Source organism: Buteo buteo, chromosome 1 (genome assembly GCF_964188355.1).
Source record: "Buteo buteo chromosome 1, bButBut1.hap1.1, whole genome shotgun sequence".
Classification (NCBI taxonomy): domain Eukaryota; kingdom Metazoa; phylum Chordata; class Aves; order Accipitriformes; family Accipitridae; genus Buteo; species Buteo buteo.
The window spans coordinates 52,942,548-52,966,071 of record NC_134171.1 but is presented as its reverse complement, the minus strand read 5'-3'; the positions used below and the strand labels follow the sequence as shown (position 1 = coordinate 52,966,071).

The following is a 23,524-nucleotide window of genomic DNA, read 5'->3' as shown; positions in this document are numbered from 1 at the left end:
TTCTAGATGTTTAAATTTGTGGATACACACCCCCCAGTAAGGGAGGTGCTTGAGGAGCTCCTATTAGTAGTCTGCATTTAACATACCCTTGCAAACAGCCACAGTTTATTGAATATTTCTGATTCTCATTTGTGTATTTATAGCTTTTAATTTTTTAAAGGATACAGCACATCTGCACTGTTATACCTGTAACTAAACACCAGCATCTTTTTTTGCATCTAGTTTCCTTATCTATACTCATAATCAAGAACTTAGGAGGCACCAGGAGATAGACTTGACCTCAAATTACAGAATCTGTCTTGTGAAAAGGAAGCCAAACTTTTTGAAAAAGCAGCTCTTAAAATGCTAAGACAACTATCCTGGTAGTTTTGGCTTTTTTTGAGCTTCAGTGAACATTCTTTAATTATTTTGGAACAATTTCTGTGGGCATACTGGTATTTGTTATTTCCTCTAAATTTTGGAAGAAAAATACATGAGATGTAAATTTTGACTTCTACTCTCTTGACTACAATAACAGTATTTTATTCATCTTCACAGATTGTCATAGTTTCTCAATTCATCTGTTATTAATGTTCTTTATGAAATATAGATTTTTCTGCTAACAAAAATAACACATGGCATCAGCTGTGTCCAGTGTAATATCTTGCATTTCTGGTCGATTAATTCTTAATGTACCACAGATAATGGTTTCTCTCAGCTTAAGATGCCGTCTTTTCATTTAGTCTGTATCATTTCACTAGCTGCAAGGTAAAAAAAAAAAATCAAAACTGCTGTTTTAGCAAAATGCATGTAATCTTTTTTATAATACTTTCAGTATAATCAGAAAGGAGAGCTCAAGAAACTTATTTTGATTTTAAACTATATCCTTTCTCAGAGGATTTAAAAATGTTTGCCTGGTTTCATTATACACTGTGCCCAAACTGTAACAGCAAGAATATTAGACTCATTCTAATAATGTAAAAACTGATACCTGCACAGGCACTTTACATTGCTAAATAATACTTTAAAAAACATTTTGACTTTCACCTGCTCAAACATTTATCTTTTCTGTCTCAAAAGTGTATTTATTTTTTCTGTATTCAGCATTTTTTGGTGCATATTAATTAGAGTGCTTTCATTTTAACCTTTAGGTTACTACCTCATATTTTTATACATCACCTGGGAACTAATAACAGAATCCAAACACCAAAGAGATTTTTGTATGGCTGCCAAGGAGGTATATACATCAATAGATTAATGACAACTATTATTTTAAATGCTGTGAATTCCACTGATTTATATCATAAATTCAGATTTTAGGTTAACAACAAAGCAATGCCATGCAAACCCAAATTCCACTTCAGTCATTTGCTACATATTTCTTTGTCATTTTTTTAATACTTGGCATTGACTGAGTGACGAGCCTTTTATATAATGACTCTCCAATATCATCTCTCATTCTTGAATTTTGGATCTGACTTAAGAAAACTATATAAAGCAACTATTGTATGAAAGGAAACAATTTTCATTTGCACTTCAAAGGAGGATACAGTATAATGATATAAGGATGGCAGATGATCTGTTACACAAGCACCAAATGTCAAAAAAAAAATGACAAAGTTGGCCAAGTTGAACTGAGTTGGCACCTGTATAAATTTAGGCTAGGTTATGTGTTGGGTTTGGGGTTTTTTTGTTTGTTTGTTTGGTTGTTTTTTTTAAATGAGAAGTTCAATATATAGTTCCAAACCTATCTTTTGTTGGTCTGAACTTGGAATAAATGGGAGGCTGTCCTATTTCAAATTGAACAAGGACAAAATTAGATGTACATTTCATCTGAGTAGGCAAATAAATAAGGAAAGAAATGCTATTTTAAATTGATAGCTCTTTACAGATTAATTAGGAAAAGGGAACTGAAGAGGATCACCTTGACATATCAGGCAGAGACTCCAGTGGGAAGCAAGACTATATACTGGACACTAATATACATTACCGTTCAGCTTCGTCTCATTATTTTAAGATAAGCAACCTAGGCAGAGACTTACTATTCACCACAGAGCAACTGCCCCAGTAGTGAGAGACATGGAGGGAAATAATTTATTCACATACTCCTGTAATAAGCACCAAACAAAGGCAGCAATACTTTTTCTTATGAAACAACTTAACTTTAGGCCAAGACGATGATTCCGGTATTTATCATATACTGGACATGCCCTATTTTCCAGGGCATGCCATGTCTTCATCACACCCCACATGATACTCAGAGGGGAGAGTGTTTTTTCCTCCTCCAAAAGCCAGCAGCAGTGAGCAGGCGGAAGAGTGGGAAAGGGTGGCCACTCTTATATCCCCTTGAGGCCTCGGGGCTGCCACTGCCCATGCCATAGCATAATTGGGCTATGCCCTTCCTGAATTTCTCAGCACTTTCCAAAGAGGAGTAGTGGAGGGGAAGGCATAACTAGATGAAGCTCCAAGACAAGTAAAGGGAAATCTTGAACTGCATAATCATTTGCTCCATTTTTATCTTCCTTAGGTTTCTTAGGTTCGAGGGAGGATGATGAAAAAGAGAAAATTAATAGGACAAGGAGAAATCAGTTTTTAGCTTTCACAAAGAAAAAAATCCAAGAGCATGGAGAAAGCAGGGCTAAGTCAGCCTGTCCATTGGGTCTCACCTGTCTGAAAAAAAGAGCTGGCAGCTTAGTTGCCGACCTGTACCAAAGAGGGTGGCATTTCGCACCTGACCTGCTGTCACCATTGGAAATGTAAGGGTTCAAATGAACCTCTAATGCTACTATTAATCAATTGTCCATATTAAAATGTAGAATTGTGTGAACTCCTGGAACTGAGGTGTGATTTTAGGACCTGATCTAGCTGCTTGAGCTTAAAACAGTCATGCTCTACGCTTTTCTTCATGGTGGAGTGCATCGGGCTGAAACACAATGGAACAAGCTGACTGCATCAGCCAAGGACCAGCCCTCTCCTAGGAAAAACATGTGTTCATCTGAAAGTAGCCTTTGAATACAATCTTGTGGTTCCCCCAGTCCTCTCTTGTGCTACGATGGGCAAACCTGTTGGATCTTTTTCCATCAAATGGTCTTTAAGAGAGTTTGGCGGTTTTTTCATTCTTTCCTCAAAGAAGGAGTTTTTCCAGACTCTGATTTCTCTGGTAATTAGAAACCTTCTACTAACTTTTGCCCTCTATTTATTTATGGGCAATTTGAACTCATTTGTTCTTGTGCCAGCCTTGTCCTCTAGCCCTTGACAATGATGCATTTATTCACACTTTGTATGTGTTTATAAACAGAGAGCATATCCTCTTTCAGTCTTTGTTTTCATAGGCTAATCAAGCCAACGTTTTCAGTGTCTCCTCACACAAATCAGCTTTTCTGTGCACCCATTCCATTCTAATTTTAATAGAGCTGGTCATAATTGTGCACGTTATTGAAGATAAAATCCAACCAATCCTTTCTACAGTAGCATTAATATTTTCACCTCCTGTATGGCATCTGTAGGCAGCAGAAAGTGTTTTGAGCTGTCCTTGAGTAAACAATAGTAATAGAGAACTGGTGGCAGCCTTGGGCATAGTAAGATGACTCTGAAATATTTTAACAAAGGAAAATGCTTCAGAGACATGGATTTAAAATAAAAAAGGACATTTGTTTCATTTAAAAGGAGCAAAAGAAAGAAAAGTGATGAAAATCATACAAATGCCCCTTTCAGTTACACTAAATCAAATCTAAGCTTACTGTACACTTGTGATTTAAGAGTCATAGAAGAAATATAATTTTAATATCCTGGGCTTTTTGAGGTTATATTTACTATTGTGTAGAGGAAAAGAAACAAGCAGAGACAGACAGAGGGACAGTGTGAGAAATCCATTCTCATATTTTGTTAAGACATATTTGATCATGACTACATTCAAATCTATGACTCCTGCAAATTTTAAATAAAGAATTGCACCATCTGCTTTAAGGCCCTGAAGAAGCAGGAACATTTATTTGGAGAGTGTGTTTCCTCAGCTGACTGCACTGATCAGAAGAGATTTGTATTATTTGCAAAGGACTAATACAATGTATCATGCTTTAGCAAATTATGAATCCTTTCATTTTATCGGAACAACCTCCCTCCTCCCACACATGCATTTCCATTATGATACACAGTCTTCAAGCAAATTTGCTGTATTACATAAAATAGCAACTAATGGGACAATAAAAATTAAGGAACTCTTTCCGGGCATTATACCATTTAAAGAGAGCAATTAAAATAGCAGATGTTACCTCACAAAGCCTAAGCAGATTCCTGGTCACAAAACTGTGATCACTATACTCGATGTGTTATATCCCCTTGGCACAATGATGGAATAGGAAAGAGAACTCCAGCTTATTTTGGTATCTCAGTGCAAGGAATTATTTGAATCATATGTGGATTTTGCAAAACAATGCATTTTCACTGTGATAGATCATCTTAGAATTTCAAATTAGGAGGCCAAAGAAACAGCGTTACAGTTACTTAGTTGACAGTCTGATTTAGCCAATACAGGCACACAAACACAGATGTCTAAGATGTCACAAAAAATTCATGTAACCAACAAAATACGTATGTTCTTCACATGATTGTCTGTAGCGTAAAGCTGGGTTCTCAACCACTGAGGCCCCATTCAGTGCTGGAAAAAAACACAGATTACTGGTCAGGGGCAATGCAAGGCCCAAACCTATAATTTCTGATGGACCTGGGTTGTCTTCACAGCACTTTCTGAGGCATAATTTTCTCCAGGGAAAACTGGCTAAAATTCCACTGGTTTAAACAAATAGGCCAAAGTACAATCCCAATGCAACAATGTTATACCTTGCTATAACCTTGAAAAAAAATGCTTTGGATTAAGTTACCTCACTATTAGCACACTGTACTATGAAAACCTAGTATTTAAGTATAAAAACAGAAGTGCACAGCAAATCCAGAAAGCAAGCCTGGAATTTACACACAATATCTCCAAGCAATCTTTTATCCTGAGAATATACAGGAGTCGCACAATCTACATGTTAGGGGAGAGTTATCTCCCCAGGGAATTAGGCTGTTCTGGACCTAAATTGCTTTTCACAAAACAAAAAAAAAATCTGAATGTCATCAAATCTAAGGCCGACTGCATTGTTCAATGTTTATATGCAGAGTTACTTCACATGTTGAATCGTTGTATTTTAGCTGACAAGTGTTCATGGAAGAACCTATTCCACAGTTTAAAAATAGGATCTCAGTTTAACTTTCTTTTTTCCTTTCATGAACATCCATATATGACCTGATCCAGAAGTCCACCAAAAAGCCTCCCACTAATATCAATAGGTTTGGGTATCAACCGTGACTGAATTCTAGGGAAATTCTTAAAGGAAAGGGAAATATGGGAATCTATTATTATTATTTTTATTATTAATAAAAATCATTAAAATATAAACAACCACAAGCACTCCAATACAAAAAGATTACATATGAAAAAAAGATCTTAAAAAGATCCTCCAAAACCAGTCAGCTCAAGTCAAATGTGAAATCTCAAGATACTCAGAAGGAAAAGGCCTTTTTCATTTTATTTTCCATTTATTCATTCAAGCACTTCTGTTTAAAATAGGCAAGACAAACCAGCAAAGTCCAAGAACTTGTCATTCTATTTTTATTAAGCAACATCCACTCCCCCAGCATGTCTGAACTTTGTCGTAGCTTCTGCTTCCTGTTGGCAAAGTCAAGATCAGCATGAATATTGTCAGTAAGCCTGAAAACAGGACTCATGGTTCACAACAATGTTCACTTGGCAGTTACCTCATTTATAATGATCCAGTGACAGTCAAAAGCAACCAAATTAGTCTCCACGACCTGAAATAGAGAACAAACCAGCTATCAGTCAGCTTGCTTGTGAAAGCCAGAAAAAAAATTAAATGGATGCTCTCTGCAAATGACAAATCCCAAAGCACATGCCCTCGAAGACCTTTGTTATTCAACTGAGGATAGAGAACCTTCAGCAAAATTCTGCAGAAGCATTTGTGTTATTGTTTGACTGCTAATTAAACTTGGAAAATACATTTCTTTGCCGGCATCACAGAAAAGAATGTGTTACAGTTGACTGAGGAGAAAATGAAATCGGTTTTGCCTTAATATTGTGTGTGGAGAGGGAGCAACAGAAAGGAAGGCAGAAAATGAATATCAAGTAACTCTTGTCAGATTTCTGTAGCTCCTGCCTCTAAGGTCTTTCCAGTGTACACCTACCCTATAAGCCTGTGAATTAAAGAAAATGAAACAAACTCAAACCAAAAAAACCCACACCACTGATGCTAGGGTTCACCGAAATGCAAAGAGTGGGGAGGAAAGTGTTCCCTTGAGAAAGAGGGCTGTCACAGGGATGATGAATGATGGTCTGTCCCTGGCTCCACACACAGAGGGCCTCTAATCCTCCTCCCATGCATCTTCTCCTTTCCTTTGCTGAAAAGTATTCTAGGAGCTGCCTCTGTGCTGGACTGAAAATGTACTTCCTAACTCATCTTTCACTCAGCTCTATTCTTTCCCTCCTTGAATCCATTACACTTCTGTGGCAAGTCATGTTTGATTCACCTTTGCAGTGGAAACAGAGGGGAAAAAAATACATTTTGTCTGCTTGCATTACCTAGGAAAGAAATCATTGACAGGAGGGAGGCCAGAAACAAACTATAGAAAAGACTGGACAGCTTTACTTTTTTTTTTTCCTAAATGAAACTGAATTAGCATTGACACTGAAATAGTTTTAAAAACAAATTAATCCCATTTTACTTGTATAATCACCACGCTCATCTTGATTCACAATTCAAAACTGGATACTGGATACTTAAAACTGTGTTGAATCCCAAGAAAAAGCAAAGAAAATTTGAAACAAGGCTTGGAACTTACAAAGTTTTACTGTTCAAGTAGATGACTAGTGCTGTGCTCTTATTACTTGGACCACTGCACAGCAGTCATATTTGGCTTTTAATGATGACCAACACAAATAGCAGTTGCCAAGGATGACTGCAATTTATACTGTGCCATGTCCAAAGGAGAACAATTTAACTGGCCACAAATCTTAAGAGCAGCAAAAGACCCCATACTGATAACCTTCATTATTAATTCAAAGGCCATTAGAACTGGGGTCACTGCTTATTTACTAGAATGATAGGCAAGATTGGAAATTCTGATCTGGAGAGACTGGGGAAAAAAAAAGCAAGAGCAGCAGTATATGAACCGCCTTCTTATCTGAAACTCTCACAGCACCAGTAAGAAATGAGGGGAGATGAAAGCCATAACTGTTATCGTGCTTCTGGAAAATTTCAATATTATTAGCAGTAGGAATCAGGGTCCTTACTCTACATGGAATTTAGACTCACTACTCTTTCTCTGTGGTGACGACAGTATGTTTTGTCATGTTGCTTTGACATTTTCTTCCATTTTCCACAGTAGGCTTCCACACAGCACATATAAAAGAACAGGTTAGAAACTGAGTAACTAAGTGATAGGAGGCATCACAACAGGCCCAGCCAGGATGCTTGAACTGGAGCATGGCTGTTCTAATCAGATCTCTTATATCAAACCAGTTGGAAAACAAACACATTCAGGAACAGACAAAAGTTAAAAATGGACAGAATAGTAACAAAGTTCTCAGGGTAGCATTTGCTCCTTATATAAAGTTCCCAAGCATAGAAAGTTTATGCCATTTACAACATAAGCAATGCCATTTAAATTTTCCATAAGACAAAAAAAAATCAACACCTTACTGAAGCAAAACCAATTCTGTTAGCCAATCTACATACATTTCCCCTGAAAGCAAGCAGAATAAAAATAGGCAGCACATATTTTCTGGTTTCTTGTCAGATTCCTGGCAACCTTGACCCTCAAAACTTCTGGCTCCAGGATGTCCCACCGGGAATGTTTGCCCTGCCCTAACTACTCTGCTCAAGATGAGGTCTCCTGAGGTTCCTGTGGCTCTGGGGCAGCCTGCCAGAGGGACGCCCTTGGAGTCAAGGCTCCCAGTGGTGTTAGGGGAATGACAATGATAATTATGTTCCACAAAGGGCTCCTAAGCTCTTTCTCTGCTTCAAAATGGCAGTCAACTGAAACTTCAGAATGAAGGAATCCACAAAATGAAAATTTGCATTTTCTGTTCAGTTTTTAATAACACAGTAAAAGTGAGGTTGATCACTTCTTTGTGCCTGAAGCTTCAGCTGATCAGATTTTAATGCACTTTATCTTTCATTAAACCTTTGGTTTCAGTTCATTTAGTTTCTTTATAAATACTTGGTTCTGTGTATCTACTTTGCTCAGGCTCTCAAATTTCAATTAGACAAGGCCTTTTCAACAGAATATGATTCTAAGTGTCACTGTTTTTATGATGTACAGCTCACAGACCTCTTAAGCCAGACTCTGGAAGAGGCTTGCTGGTCTCACAAGTCACTCTTATTATTTCAAACAGCTCAGGCTACCTGTAACAAATTTATTCACAACTTGCAAATAATAAGATGAAATGCATCCATTTTTTAGTTACAGCTGAAACTCTTCAGCAGAAAGATCATGTTTTATCCATTAAAGTTCATGCATTCATGAATCTACTTAATATTAAAGCCATTTTCAAAAAGCTTATGTCAAATTGAAATGAACTTGTAATGTACTCAGAGACACTCAAACTAATATATTCTAAGTTTAGATAGGCTACGAATAGCCCCTGGAAGTGTTCCAGGCCAGGTTGGATGGGGCTTTGAGCAACCTGGTCTAGTGGAAGGTGTCCCTGCCCATGGCAGGGGGGTTGGAACTAGATGATCTTTAAGGTCCCTTCCAACCCAAACCATTCTATGATTCGATGACTGACGATGCCCTGAGAAAGTTGCTAGATTTTTTTTTTTTACATTCCATTTTATTTGATGAAATATAGATTTACATCTAAACTGGGACTCAGCATTAGACTGGAATTTCAAGGCTGTCTTTTTGTCCTTGGGTCATTCAGTCTTACCTGATGAAATCCTAGTCCCATTAATATCACTCACAAAAGAGCTGTCCATTTCAGCAGGATCAAGATGCTGCATCTCAGTCCCTCACCTCTGAATATCTCTTCTCCCAGTATGGCCTACATTGTCCATTTAATTGACTTTAAAGTTGGGCAGTGCACATTCTGACTATGTCTGTATGAATTGCAGGGCACTATACTATTATCATCATCATTAATAACCTTCCGATATTTTCCAGTTATTGTGCTGCTTATGTTTTTCAGTGTAAAAGAATGCACAGGCACATCCACTGTTTTACAGAAAATAAATACATACAATACTATATAAACCTTCAGTTTGATGCTTGAAGCAAAAGGTTGTTCAACCCTAAAGTTTTCTTCAAACACTAACAGTAATCATACGCATAATCTCACAGCCAGAAGATTCTCTCAATCAGCAGTTATTAAGCACAAGTTTACAAGTTTGAGTTTATACTAAAACAGTCCCAATAAATAAATAAATAAATAAAAATATCTAAAGCCAGCAGTAACACAACCTAGATCCAATTATCCGTCAGTAAAACAATCATTACTTTGACACAGCAATGCTTCACAGTCATGACACAATGTTCCACAACGCCCTTGTCTATCTACTGAGTTTGCTGTTTTGTTTACTTAAAAAACCCACTGCATTTTCACTTGGAAGTGATGATAACAAATAAGACTAAAGAAAAAAAAACACAGAAGAGCATGGCTGGTTCTGCTTAAACTTGATCATAACCTAAAGGCGCATATAATCCAGCTTCAACAGAAGTATATAATGCAGTTATGTAGAAGGCTTCTATGACTAATATGTTCAGAAAGTTAAAACACATATTTGTTATCTGAGTGATGATCTTTTTCTGGTTGAAATTCACATCTGCATGCATATCAAGTGAGCTGGCATGAACTTGCGTTCTGTGCCAGGGAATAATGAATGTACAAAATATGCTTGCAAAAGCATAAGGGCAGTAATGAAAAAGAAATCTGATGTCCTGTATATTAGAAGCAATAAAGCAATTTGATGAGGGCGTGTAGGAAGTAGGGGCTTCAAGACCCTGAGCATTTGAATACAATTCAAGTTTCAGATTCATCCACTGGTTCTGCTGGCTCTGTGACAGGAAGCAGTGCTGTGCACTCCTGAAAGGCAAGGGACAGATTGGAAATTTCCATACAAGACAGAAGGCAGGTGAACATATTGTTTATGCAGCTCACCTCTTAAGCGAAAACTGAGAAAAACTAGTGTGCATTCATAATGAGTGCCGAACACCAAATCCTACACATATATTAAATGGAGGAGAGTTGACCCTTTCCAAAACAAAGAAAACCATGCACATATTTGACAAATTCTTTTTTCACACTTCCTCTAGGGGAAATTGTACAAGAATTCAGCTGTGGGTTACTAAACACACAGAGCTATATTCAATGCAGAAAGCTCTCTAAAGATAAATATAGCTGCTAGCTGGGAGACTATTAGGAGACAGTAGCATATATGCCTACCCTGTTCTTACTGCTCCCTCAGGCATTCACTTACAGACACCTTTAGAGATAAAGACACTGAAACAGTCTTTGGTCTAACCCAAGATGGCTGCTTTTGTCCTTCCAAATATATTTTGCTTTCTTAACTGTGATGAATCATACTAGCAGTAGCTAAAAGAAGCAGAAACTTATTAATTCTGTATCAACTGTTGTGCAGTTCAGACTGTTTTTATTTACTGAAAGGGTAAGTATTTGAAACAATACTAAAAAAAGCATTTTGTACTGTTGAGATGGCATTTCTGTGGTGCCACTGAGTACCTTCACTGTGCAGGAACATACATAAGCAGATGAACTCCAGTATGAACTGGGGAGCTGCATCCTTGCAGTCTAATGTCCATAGCAACTCGCAGATTCCTGTCTCACCCAACTAAATAGGTGTCAGAGAATAAGCAGAGGACAGCCAATATAGCCAACAACTTCAGAGAACGATTTTTCTGAATTCATAATTTTTTCAGCTATAGGCTGTTAGTATTCAGTTATTTTTAATGCTGTATCGCATAATTCTCCAGTACTAAGAATCAAAGCAGCAAGTTATCAGGCCAGTTCTGAAACAGACTTCATGAAATTGTGGAAAAACTGAGAAAGAAATTCACTCTCTACCCACTCAACCACTGCTCAGACTGAGAGTTCACATCGGAGTATTTGAAAACACTGTGTCATTAGTTGCATAAATCCTGCAGCAAAGGATACAGCCCATCGAGTACGCAGTGCCATTCACACAGTCATAGAAATCCACAGCAATAGATATAAAAGATCATTCTTAACATCTTTGTAACTTTAGAAATGCACTCATGTCAAACTTCAGCAGTTCTCCTAACACCCTATTAAAATAAATCAAACTTCTGCTTCATGAGGAAGGTGTTCCACTTAGTCAAACACGGATGCTATGAACTGATGAGCAAGAACATGGATGAAGCAGAAAATAATTTTCTTTTTCTAAAGAATTCAACTACACACCAAGGGAGATTCTGCAGAGAGCAGAAAAATGCTGTCAGGAAGACAAGTGATGAGCAAGGACAAACCATCTGTCATTGGCAGTAACTCCAGAACTTCTGATTCTTTGGAAGAGCCTGACAATTTATCACAACTATTGCTATTGTTCATGCTAAAACCTTCAAATGGTCTAAATGCAAGACAATCTAAAGCAAATACAGCAGTAGTAGTGCCAGCATGCAAGCTTTTCGCATGTGTAATAATAAGCAAGAAAGCCAAATAGCTTTCAACAAAAAGGGCATGGAAAATGACATAAAAAGTTCTCTACACCTCTTCTTCCTTATAGATACGAGCCCACAGGTGTGGGCCAAAACTACAAGATACAGATCAGAACCCTTACAAAGGAAACCCGGAAAAACTGTTCTGGATCTTCAGAATTCGCCTCCATACATAGGCAACAAGTCAGACAAGTCTTGCAAACACCTAATGAGCAGTAACGTTGCATGTATGAAAAGACCCATATAGACTGGCCATCTCAAGTATCTCCTGTTTGAAACATAGGGGAGAGCCCCTGGGCTCCAGTTTTACCTTTGCTACAGTTGGGACTGCTCTACAACAAGCTACCCAGACGCCAGGACTCATTTCTCAAAATGTTGAAGAAAAGTGTCTCCAACTAGAGCTGGCCTTCCTGTTAATTTTCTGCTCCACCAGGAGCTGTGGTAGTGACTGTGAATCTCTTTCTGCTGGACCACCACTGAGCAAACCACATTTTCCATTTGATTTTTCACAAAAGCCAACAGATGGCATTGCATAATCCCTTGTTTTGGAAATGGCTGGCATTGAAATAATTTAGAAAGTGATTTAGAAAGTTACTTTTTTCCAAGAGTTGAGCTGGGACACAAATTCCCTGCTAACCTTTTCCAAACATCCTCTGTCTACAATATGTCCCATTTATGTGGTCTTGTAATCTGAACTGCACTCTTCCAGCTGGAAGACTGGTAAAATGCTTTTGTCCAATACCACTAGATTTGTTGCCCATGTCTTTTCATAGACAAACCCCTTGGAGTCACCACTGCTGTTTTATAGGTGAATATATGCTTCAACCCAATTTCCTCTCCCAGGGTCATAGCAATTTGCTGATCACTGAGATATGGTAAAAACCAGGCTTCCTGTACACATATGTGAGACAAGAAGCCACCCACCCTGCAAAAAAAACCCCAAAACAAAACAAAACCAAATTAAAAAAGCAACCACCAAACAAATAGTAGTTAGACACTATTTCTTAACATTTCCTTTAACTGAAAAGGTATGATTTAACTAGTTTGGGCACCTAGAGTAGTCTCCTGTAGTATAGATGGCTCAAGTGGTGGTATGCAAAGCAAAATAAGACTACTAAGTAGCTAATGTACAGGTAGTACTAAGAAAGTTAGGTGATAAACTCAAGACTACCTTAACTGATCTGAAGTTTGGAAAGGTAAATGCATGGAGTTGTACTATTTAGTATGTTGTACTACATTAAACACTGCAGGACTTGTGCATGGAAATCCTGAGCTTGTCTCCAAGTCCCGTCCTGTCCCGTCCCCCCCCTTTTTTTTTCATCTAGCTGCTAGTTCATTAAACCACCACCATTTTATCAGGCTATCTGTACCATTTCTTCCTGCTGGTGCCACAGCAAGACTTTTTCTGTGTCTCTGCTCTTAGCCTTTGAGCTTCTCAGTAGGGAAATCAGTTGCTGATTTATAAAGCTCATTCTTGCACACCAGAAACTAAAGCTCATAAAAATCTCTCTTCACTGAAGGCAATATTTTTGGAATTTAATTTTAATCTCTACCCATTTCCACTCCTGAGAGGGAAAAAACCACACGTAGAAATACTTATTTTTATTCTTATGAAGCATCATCTCCTTCTGGGATTCCTTTCCCTCAAGTTCTTTCTAAGCAAAAAAAGAATACATTGGGTGAAACTTGATAGAGAAATCCTTAGGCCGCTAGTCATCTAGTTACCAAGGATTAAAAAGCAAGCCTCTAAGCATTTGGTGGGGAAGACATCTTCTAGTCTCCTCCTAAGGACAGGTGAGATGGCTGGCATGGCTTTATTTGCTTGTCTCATGACAGCACATTTCTTTGAAAAAGAAGGAAGTAATTGAAGTACTTGATCAGTTTTCCCCCTTTTCAGATTTATTTCAAAAAATTACACTTTTAAACTAAAAGAATTGGGTTATTCCACTAAATAATTAGTTTTATATTGACTTGGCCTGCAATCCTAATCATATTTGAAACAAGTCAAGCTCCAGAAAAGATTTCATCTCCCTTGCCCTAAGATTTTAAGAGATGGAGGCATTTCAAGTCAAGAAATCAGCCCCATGCTGAAGAAAACAAGTCAACAGTTAACATTCAATAAAAGTACATAAACACAGCATTAACACTTCAGTGAGTGTGACCATAGGCTTGCACTGAGAACACAAAATAAAAACGCATTCTGTCTGGTAGGAAAGGCAATTTTAAATTTTTAATCACCTTCATCATTGAGAAAAGCTAATAATGTATTTATTTTATAGTAATCTAAAAATGCATCCTCCTCTGAGGTTAGCCTGTAGACTATAGGTTTAAAACAATACCTCTAAGTAACTTAAGCATCTTTCATTTTAAGGATTATTTTATTCTTACAGTCAGTTTTGGTATTCCCAAATTTATGTTTTGATTTATATTCCAATTATCCTCCTGAAAAGTATTTTTAATATCCAGTCTGAAAAAAACCCAACACCCAAACCCAACAAAACCACCACATGCCTGTTCTGAAGCTAGTTGGCTTTAACTCAGAACCATGAGCATATTACGCTACCTGCACTGGAAGACAGTTGCTAGAAAGTAGAATAGTATTCTCAATGAACAATAATGTACCTCCCACCTAGAAACTGCTTATTTCAAAGTAACAAAGTGATTCAAACCCTCATCTAAATTCAGAAATTCAGATTCTCTACTGTTGTACAATTGCCTGTATCTTCCTTTCTTGTTAAGAATTTCTTATAGTCTTTTTTATACATAACTACATTTTGTTCATAGTGATAGTACTGAATTGATACCTGAAGATCTCTTGTTCTTTATCTGCCTTTTTTTTTTTCTTTCTTTTTTTAAGCTGAATTCCATTTGGAAGTCTGAAATCTAAGCAGAAAACTCGAGCATTTGGGTTGAATATGGGCTTTGAATCAAACTGGTTGTCATCACCTTTGAAGGTGAAGAATCAAACATAAGAAGCCGAACTCTATGCTAAAGTCTCAAAATTTCCTCCTCTGTATGGATTAAGAGCTGGAATCAGAGATTTCTCCCGTGTTGTTTATTTTAAACACCTCACCATCTCCCACACTCAAACACATTCAGGAGCTACCCTTTGAGTGAACTCGCTCTAGATTGAAGGCTGTTGACAAGTCCTCCAATAGAGGGAAAATAATTGCCTTGCTGACTTCGACATCTTTGTAACCGACTTCATCAAGGCCAGAATTTCTCCACAACAGGAAAAGCTGGGGATTAACAAAGCTTTTTCATAGGTTTAAATTTATTCTATCCATACACATAAGTTATTTTTCTAAGCAGAATGAAAAGTTTGATTCCTACTTTTAACCCCTTGGAGACTTCATAAGTAGCAGCAGGTTTATGCCAAGCCTTACTGAAATGAAGAAACCTTTCAACTTGTTAACATGACTCAAGAAGCTTAAACAGCCATTAAGTCTAGGCTTTAACTTGTAGAGGAAAGAGGAATATCAGTTTGACAATGGATCATTCTTAATGTATGCTTTAGGTAATTAGGCTGCTAGTGAAGAGAGCTTTGGAGGCTGCAGAAAAAGAGTACAGATGATAAAATGGTATCTGTCATAATTTCAACATACAATCTTTTGGTAGCTCATATAAAAATATGCAAATTCATATTTACTATCTCTTTACACCTGTTGCCAATATGGAAACATATGCATGTTTCTAATTGTGAATCATGATTAACCAGATAAAGTTATCACTTTAGTAAGGCAGTGAACAGTTAAGACTGAAGAAAAATACACTTGTGAGGCACAAGATTCCTTCCCAGTGTGCATTAGTGTGGGTTGACTGCACTCAGCAAACGGACATTGATTCAAGTAAAACTTGTAAAGGAATCATGTAAGGGTAGTATTTTAAATAACCTTGCCCTTCTCATCCACATCTGATTTTATACCCGAGTAATTTTACAGATTGTAGTGCAGTTACTCTTGGTTTACACCAGTTTAAATGAGAAGAATAATAGTTAGTTAGGATGGAAACCACTGTCAGAAAGGGTGAAAAACATGGGGTTTGAGGAAGAACTTGAAGGAAGGAAGTAGAGAACAGCAATACAAGAACAGGGTGACTGAATCAGAAAGGTATTTGGTAGTGCGAACTTTTAGACTACCACTGTTTAAAAGCAAGCAAACAAAAAACCCAAAGACAATATCAGTTTTTCCTAATAGCAGCCAATTTCAGTAAAAAGCTTTGTGTCCACTCCAGGTACCAGCAACCCAAATTAATAGAAAAACCAAACCAACCAACCAACCAAAAAAAAAACCCAATTAAATTTAAAATAGTCAATCTGGCCAATTTTTGTTGATTGTTTTCTGATACTAGGTGTGGGTGCTGTTGTTTTTAAAGGTTTGAAAGACTTTAAGTATAAGAACTATTAAACATATAGATTGAATGTGTATCTTCAAACCAAAAACACAAGGCTTTGTTCATCTTCTTTTTCCAAGAGTATCAAAGGAATATTTTAGGGCCAGACCCTCTGAATTCATCAGCATCCATAAGTTAGCCAGATTTTCCTCAACAGGGGCTGCAGGAGGCCACATGTTTTTGAAAACTTGCCCATTCCATTCAGGTTTTTAAATGTAAGTTGACTGCCTTGAAAATCCAGCCCTGGTTATGCTGGCAGCATGTTGTATATTTTATTAGTGATATGGAAATGTGGTTTCAACTCCGTTTGCATTTGTTAGCAAACTGAAGATCTAGTCTGACTGCGTAGCAGGGAAAATGTTAAACATCATACACTACAGAATATAATGGTGCTGCTCTTTTTTCTTCTTCACTGTCTGCCTTAAAAGCATTTGTTGCTGAGCATCAGATTGACATTACTGAAACAGAAAGTATTTCATTTTCCTATCACAGGCATTATTAACGAAGGTCACTGTTCCAGTGACAAAGTATCACTAACGCCATCAGCTCTTTTTGCTCTTCAGCTTTATGGTGGTGCCTGTCCTGTCATTTTACATATCTGTAGAGAACAACAGTGGCAGAGGTTCAAGCGAGATAGCCTACATTTCTGACTTGCACATAAACTTAGCATTCAGCTCCTCTCCAAGTATGCAGGCTGAAAGCATTTTTTCTGGTAATAGGAGTTCAAGAATCAAGAGTAATTTAATAGAGTTCTAACTGGCTGCAGGCTTGAAGCTCCCTATGAAAAAAATCCTCTCAAAAGCACGTGTACCAAGACAAAATCTATTCTAAATATATTGAAAATATTCTGACCATCAAATTGCAATATCAAAAGCAAAGCCCATCGGCCATTTTGGTTTCTGTGCTTCACAACAGATCCATAAAATGGATCACTCTTACCAAAGATCCAAAGGCATTGCAAGCCCAGAAGATCTGCACAAGGACTCACTAAGTCTTAGAGAGGGCATGGATCGAAACACAGGCTTTTTTCATAATGGTTCTAAATTTTCCTAATAAAGTACTTCCACATTTTGGGAAATTCTGCTATTACCCTACTTTCAGCCAGTCAACAACATGAACCTAAGCCATAATTTTAAGATTTTTAATATTACCATAACATATTTATGATAAGCGATGTTTGTCCTAACATCAACCATGCAACACAGTTCAGATTCAGCTTCTCCCCAAAAAACTGCTGGCCAGAAATCTGTTTGCATACCTTAGGTCTGAAATCCTTCATATACACCACTGAAAGTTATTAACGAATACAAAGTACTCTGTGCATTACCATGTTCCTATAGCTGATAATGGTTAAGCTGACAGAAGTACAACAACTCAGCAGAAACTGATACAGGTTAAATTATATTCCAGCCCTAAAAAGAAAGAAAATATGTACATTTTTTTCATCATTGTTTTGATGTTGGTTTAAAAGCTGGTTCCATGCAGCAACTGCATCTGGATCAAAAGTGTGCAAGCAGCATCCATTTTTTTGAAGGACAGACACTGGGGATACAAATATGCCAGAACTGAGGCTCAGGCACACATGAAATACAGCTGTAGCTGGGACATCAGCTCAGCTCTAATATGGGACAGATCCTAACAGATTGGAAAGAACTTTATCAGTGAAAGAATAGCACAACTGGCCAACATGTGTTCATTTACAGAAGATGATGAAACTTTCTAGCCATCAAGTATGAGTAGATATTCTAAAACACTTCTGTTTTAAGGTATTAAAAACAAAATGCAGAGGCATTATAGGAGAGGCAAAGGTTGCAATCATAAGGAAAACAGAAAACTATCGGCATTTAACATACACAGCATAATTTGAGCCATTCCATACAGTTCTTTAATAAATTACAGGGATTAAGTTGCCAAGAATTGTTTCTCGAATTTTCACTGTGGAATAGTTGTGCATTTCTTTTGGCTTACTGAACAAAGAGGCTTAAATTAGATCCTTGCTATCATCTTTTAAAAATAAATTGGAAAGCTTTGATGGAGAAAAGTGAAAAGAGTGGGAGAACTTTAAGAGGATTTGAGCATTCCAGAAAAGGAAAAACAGCATGCACTTTGTTAAAAATACAATTAGTTCTGCATTTTAAGTTTGTGAAAGCAACGATAGCCTTAGCAAAATGAGCTATAAAGAAAAATGATGACCTTTTTCACTTTTGCAAAAAGCGGTATTGAAGACCATTCTAGTCTAAGCCTGGATTCCAACTGTATTTTTTTCATGGAAAAGAAACTAAACGCATCATTTTTAATTGCTTTTTTTTTTTAGTTTAGATCAATAAACATCAGTAACTTGATTCACACTTATGGTAACAGTCCCTCTCAAGTCAGTGTAATTACTCAGCTGATGAAATTACTCATGTGAGGAAAATAACTCATATGTATAAGAGATTACCGGCACAGGTACCTTGATGTAAATTATGAAAGACACATTACAGAATGTCATAATTTTTCTAGAATCACATTTCTTTTTCCCACAGGTACTGTCAAACATCTTTTTACCTTTAAGCACTGCATTTTTGTAGCATTCTTTCAATCATCCTTTTTGACTAAGCTGAACCAGAACAGTGATATATCTCTCCTATTCTGACTATTAATATTATGGGCACATGGTCTTTGCTTTTGGACAGTGATAGAAGCAAACTGACAGAACCAATAGCCAGACAATCCTTGAAGTGATACATGAGCTTTACACAAGAATGATCAACAAGATAGAGCACTATTCTCCCCAGACTGATTGATAGGAAAAACAAGTTGGCTATAAGGCTGTATTTTCAGCTGGGAGCAAGTACATCAGAAGTCCTCTGTGGGTCTCAAGTATACAGAGTGCAAAGCTGAGCCAGTCAGAAGAGTAAAAATAAAGAAAAATAAGAAAGGCAGAAAGAAAAAAAATCACAATTATCTAGAAAGGTCATTATTTGGTCTATTACACAGGAAGTACGAGAAATATACATCTGTCATGAAGAAACAAATTACAGTGAAGTTTGTTGTTCACCTAAGCAAAATTCTGAATGTGTGAGCATAATTATGGCCCATGTCAAGTCCAATTAAATCCCAACTTACCAGAGGCAGGCGGGCTGGCACAGCCCAGTAGAGCTGTGTCAAATGTCTGGCAACTTCTTGAGCCATTTCCCAAAGCTAAGTCAGGGACAGGATGGGGGAAAACCCTTCCTATGTCCCCCATCCCTTCCCCATCCAGGAACCTCACCTGCGAGCAAGAAGGGACCATGATCACTGCACACTGCCATGCAATTAAACATAACTGCTCAGACACTGCTAACTAACTGCACCTGAATGCATTTTTATAGCTGCTTTTAGGGACACACCATATTCCCTCTGTGTGCTTCATGTATGGCACTGCCTACTCTGACGATGGGCACTTATGTCCCTGTCAGCCCCAGCCCTATGCCTGGCATCACTACACTTTCTTGTCTGCCAACGGCGCGTTTGATCGCCATCACTGAAGTGCCATGAGGATGAGAAGAAAGATTTCAGAGGCAGAGGCAAACTGCACCAGCAGAGCCTTTGCTGGATATTTTATTGCTTTTTCTGGGTATTCCCCTCCTCTGTTTTTTCAGCATTTTTAGCTGCTGACCCCCTGCCGAGCAAGAGGCCTCCTCCCTGGCTGTCACAGCAAGAGCAGCCAGGGAAGCTGTGACGACACATTTGCTCCCATTCCTTGCCACTTGGATAGGCAGTGCCTTTGTACTGCATCTTTTTATGGTACTTTTTCTTATGTGCACACTAAGCATTTTGTCTAGCTGAGTCAAGAGAATTATTAAAAAAATAAAACCCAGAAAAATTTAAAAGTAAAATCTTTTCTGCAATCAATCAGAAACTTGGAGAAGGGAAAGGGAGGGGTTTTCTATGGATATGTATTAAAAGTTCATGAGAGACAGATATGGATTAAAGCCCAGTAAGAGAGACAAAAGATCTAAGGAATCATTAGAAATTCAAGTTCAGATAATTTTCTGCACTGGCATCCTGGAAACATATTAAAAACCTTCATTAATGCAATGTTTGATGCTTGCAACATAGGCTAAAAAATACAGCTATCTGAAAACAGCATTGTGCTAACTAAACAAAACAAGCTTATTTTCCTCTTGTCCTACAACACACGATTCATGTATACATATATGCATGCACCACACATCTATTCCTGTTTGTTTCATCCACCATGACTTGTCCTATACACTGTCAGCTTTTTCTGAGAGATCAGAAATGTTACTTTGTACGTGTGAAAATGTCCTTTACATGAGTTATAATCCAGCCCCTAAATTTATTTCCCAAACCAGCCATTTTCCAGCATCCTGGAACACAGAAAATTTTCCTCATAAACATCATAGAAAATGTCTTCTACTGAAAAATATTCAAACTTTGATCTATGACCCTCTGCACACCATAACACATCTCCAAAATGGAAGAGAGGCCATCAAAATTGCTTATTGTGTATCTATTTCACTCTCCCCTGGGGAAAAGATGATAAAGGCAAAGCAGTACCATATTTCTGTCAAAATATGAATCTTCCTGAATGTACGTTTCAATAGCCAATAGATGACTTTTATATATATATTTATGGCAATAAAAGATATTTTTATCACTATTGTTCTGCACTTGTATGATGTCTAACAACGACATCCTGGCATGTGACTGAGGGATAACTGAAACAAATGAGATACCTTCTTTAGCAAGAAGTCATCACTGTTCTTAAGATTATACTTTGATGTTTTAAAGAAAGGACTATAATTTTTGCCTTTACTTTGAGAACAAATGCAACAAAAAACTTGGAATTAAATATGCAGTACCGTATCTCCCAACCCCAAAATCAAATTTGATCTGAGAGTAGCTAGAATTAGAGGTATCATGACAAAAACTCCTGCTTTAGTTCAGTATGAGGAGGGATAGATGGAAAGGAATGAGAAGTCATACTCCTTCACCTAATGCAACTAAACCACAGCTGTGTTTCACTTGTTTAAAGGGCATTTAAAGTACAAATGTACTTGGCATCACCTAACTGAAAAAAGTGCATGGACTGCACTCCTTTGGAGGTCTCTGAGGCTTTGTTCAGTCTGTGGATGTATGCTTCTTAAAACCCTATGGTGTTTTTTTGCAAGTGCATATTAAGGGAGATGGAGGCACTGGAAAAATTACACTAGGTTAATCAGACCTGTAAGTTAAAGTCCCTACAAGTAAAAATATTGCAACCACATTTTTTTTTCTGCTCTTCCTCTGGTCCTAGGGACAAGGGTAAAACACAGGAAGGTGTCATGCCATGCTCTCACATGCTGAATGAGCCCATATTTTGTGTGCAACAAGTTCCCATCTGTTGTGCTTGAGACAGGACAGTGCTCTGCAGATACGCAGGCATGGTGAACAGGCACCAGATCTCCTGTGTACTAGCTATGGGTGCTCTTTTGCACTGGGGCATGGAACCTGGGCTTTACACCACTTACAACTGTCACAATTCATTACTGAGACACTCAAAAAGGCTCTAAGTAGGGGTGCTAGCTCCCCTCTGCTCACTTCAGATTCTGTCACATTATCCCATTACCAATCAGGGCACATATAAATGGGAAAGAAGAGGGAGGATGTATGGCTGTATTGTCCTTTCCAGGGGTAGATAACATTGAAAGGAACAACTGTGAAATGTGCTACAACAGTTACATGGAACATGACGTAACAGGGAGTGGTTTTTATTAATTTTTAATACAATTTTGTCCTCTATGGGATTCTGGTCCTAGACTCAGCTGGAAAACACATTCCTACAAATAAATTATAATAATGGTGAGGTAAAAAAAAAGACTGACTTTTCTGAAACCAGTCTCCTGCTTTGAAAAGCAAGAAAGAAGGTACTGCCTACCAGCTACATGAGCAAAGCAGGAGCACTCTCAGCTATATTCACACCAGCAAAGACAATATCCAGTTTCCCAGTACTGTTGCAGCTGAGCTGGTGGGTGCAAGTGAGCATTTAAACGGCATTCAGACCTTATTAATGCTGACTGAACACTGCTTGAGGTCTGTCTACATTAGAGTATGTGTTGGTACTAGCATGAATGCACCTACATTCTAAAGTACTAAAGTACTAAAGTACTAAACTACATTCCAAAGTACCAAATCAGATGATAAAGTGACCAACATTGATGCAATCATAATGCATTTTTCTATATTTCAGTCTGGAAAACTTCCTTTACAATCTCAAGCACATTAATTAACTGGAATTTTACCATCTCTGCTGTATGAGCATGGAGAAAACCTGGGGAAAGCCGTAAGAAAAAGGACGAGGATGAAAGTGAACACAGTCAACACACTGCCTCTGGATTAAACATACACAATAATAAACCCCTGATAGCTGTTCTATATAGGCACTGTTGAAATATTATTACTCAGTATCTATAATAAGTGCTACTAACTACAGATATAAAAGAATAAATCCAGAAAACTATATCTGATTTTAAAAATGCGACCTATAAAATAAAGCAAAAATGACACCCTCCTAAAGGGAAGGAAACGTCAGGGAAATTCTGTGGATATTAATCACAGAGCACTGAGCCTCAGATAACAAAAAACCTCAGACAGAGAAGAATCATTTGCAGTTTACACCTACTTGGCTTATTTTGCATTGTGTTTCAATCTCAGGAAAAGAAACAAATCTTTCAAAGTCTGCACCTTCTTTTTCAACCCTCTACCTTCCTCTTTGCTCAAAATGACAATATAAAAACAATAGAAAAAGGGTACGTGGCCATATTAAATTTGGTCCCAAATTATATCCCTTACATTTTCAGAAGCTTTTATTCATACTAAAACAAATTACCTTGTTTCCATGACAGCACAGAAAAACCTAGTAAAAGGAACTTATATCTTGTGAATTATTTATGAAAGTGTCCAAAACTTAGAAGTGAAGGATCTATGTCGACTAGTGAGATAACAAAGCCAATGTAAATTGATTCAGCCTTTGTCCTTACATAACCTGGAAAACTGCTGTGTAATGTTCATTTAAACAAGTGACTTCTCTTTACCACAGTACCATGCTGTAAAACAGGTCCAATAAGCTAACATTTGACCATCTGAGCTTCTGGTCCTCCAAAAGAGAGCTGAGTCAGCAGACCTCTGCCAATTTATACTTGCTGAGCTTAGACACCTAGATTTTAATATGCATAGTTAAAATGAGATAAGATTTTATATTTTTTTAATATATATATATTTTCTATATTGTGGAAAGGAGGTGCAAGGAAATACTTCCCCTAAAGGTCTATTTGCTGCTGCAATCTTAAAGATAGTATGAAACCTTTATCTACAGCCTCAGGACCTTTGACCCTACTTCATGCATTGGAAGCTGACTGTTTTCATCCAATTGCTGTTA

The 23,524-nt window shown here is 37.5% G+C and overlaps 1 protein-coding gene across 1 annotated transcript in view; it reads right to left on the bottom strand.

Annotated features, from left to right (window-relative positions):
* GRID2 (glutamate ionotropic receptor delta type subunit 2) overlaps positions 1-23,524 on the bottom strand; it is a 737,675-nt gene that overhangs the window by 229,022 nt on the left and 485,129 nt on the right. Inside the window, exon 5 of the mRNA XM_075030714.1 lies at positions 5,779-5,832. Within this exon, the coding sequence (XP_074886815.1) occupies positions 5,779-5,832 (54 nt within the window). The remainder of the gene's footprint in view (positions 1-5,778; positions 5,833-23,524) is intronic.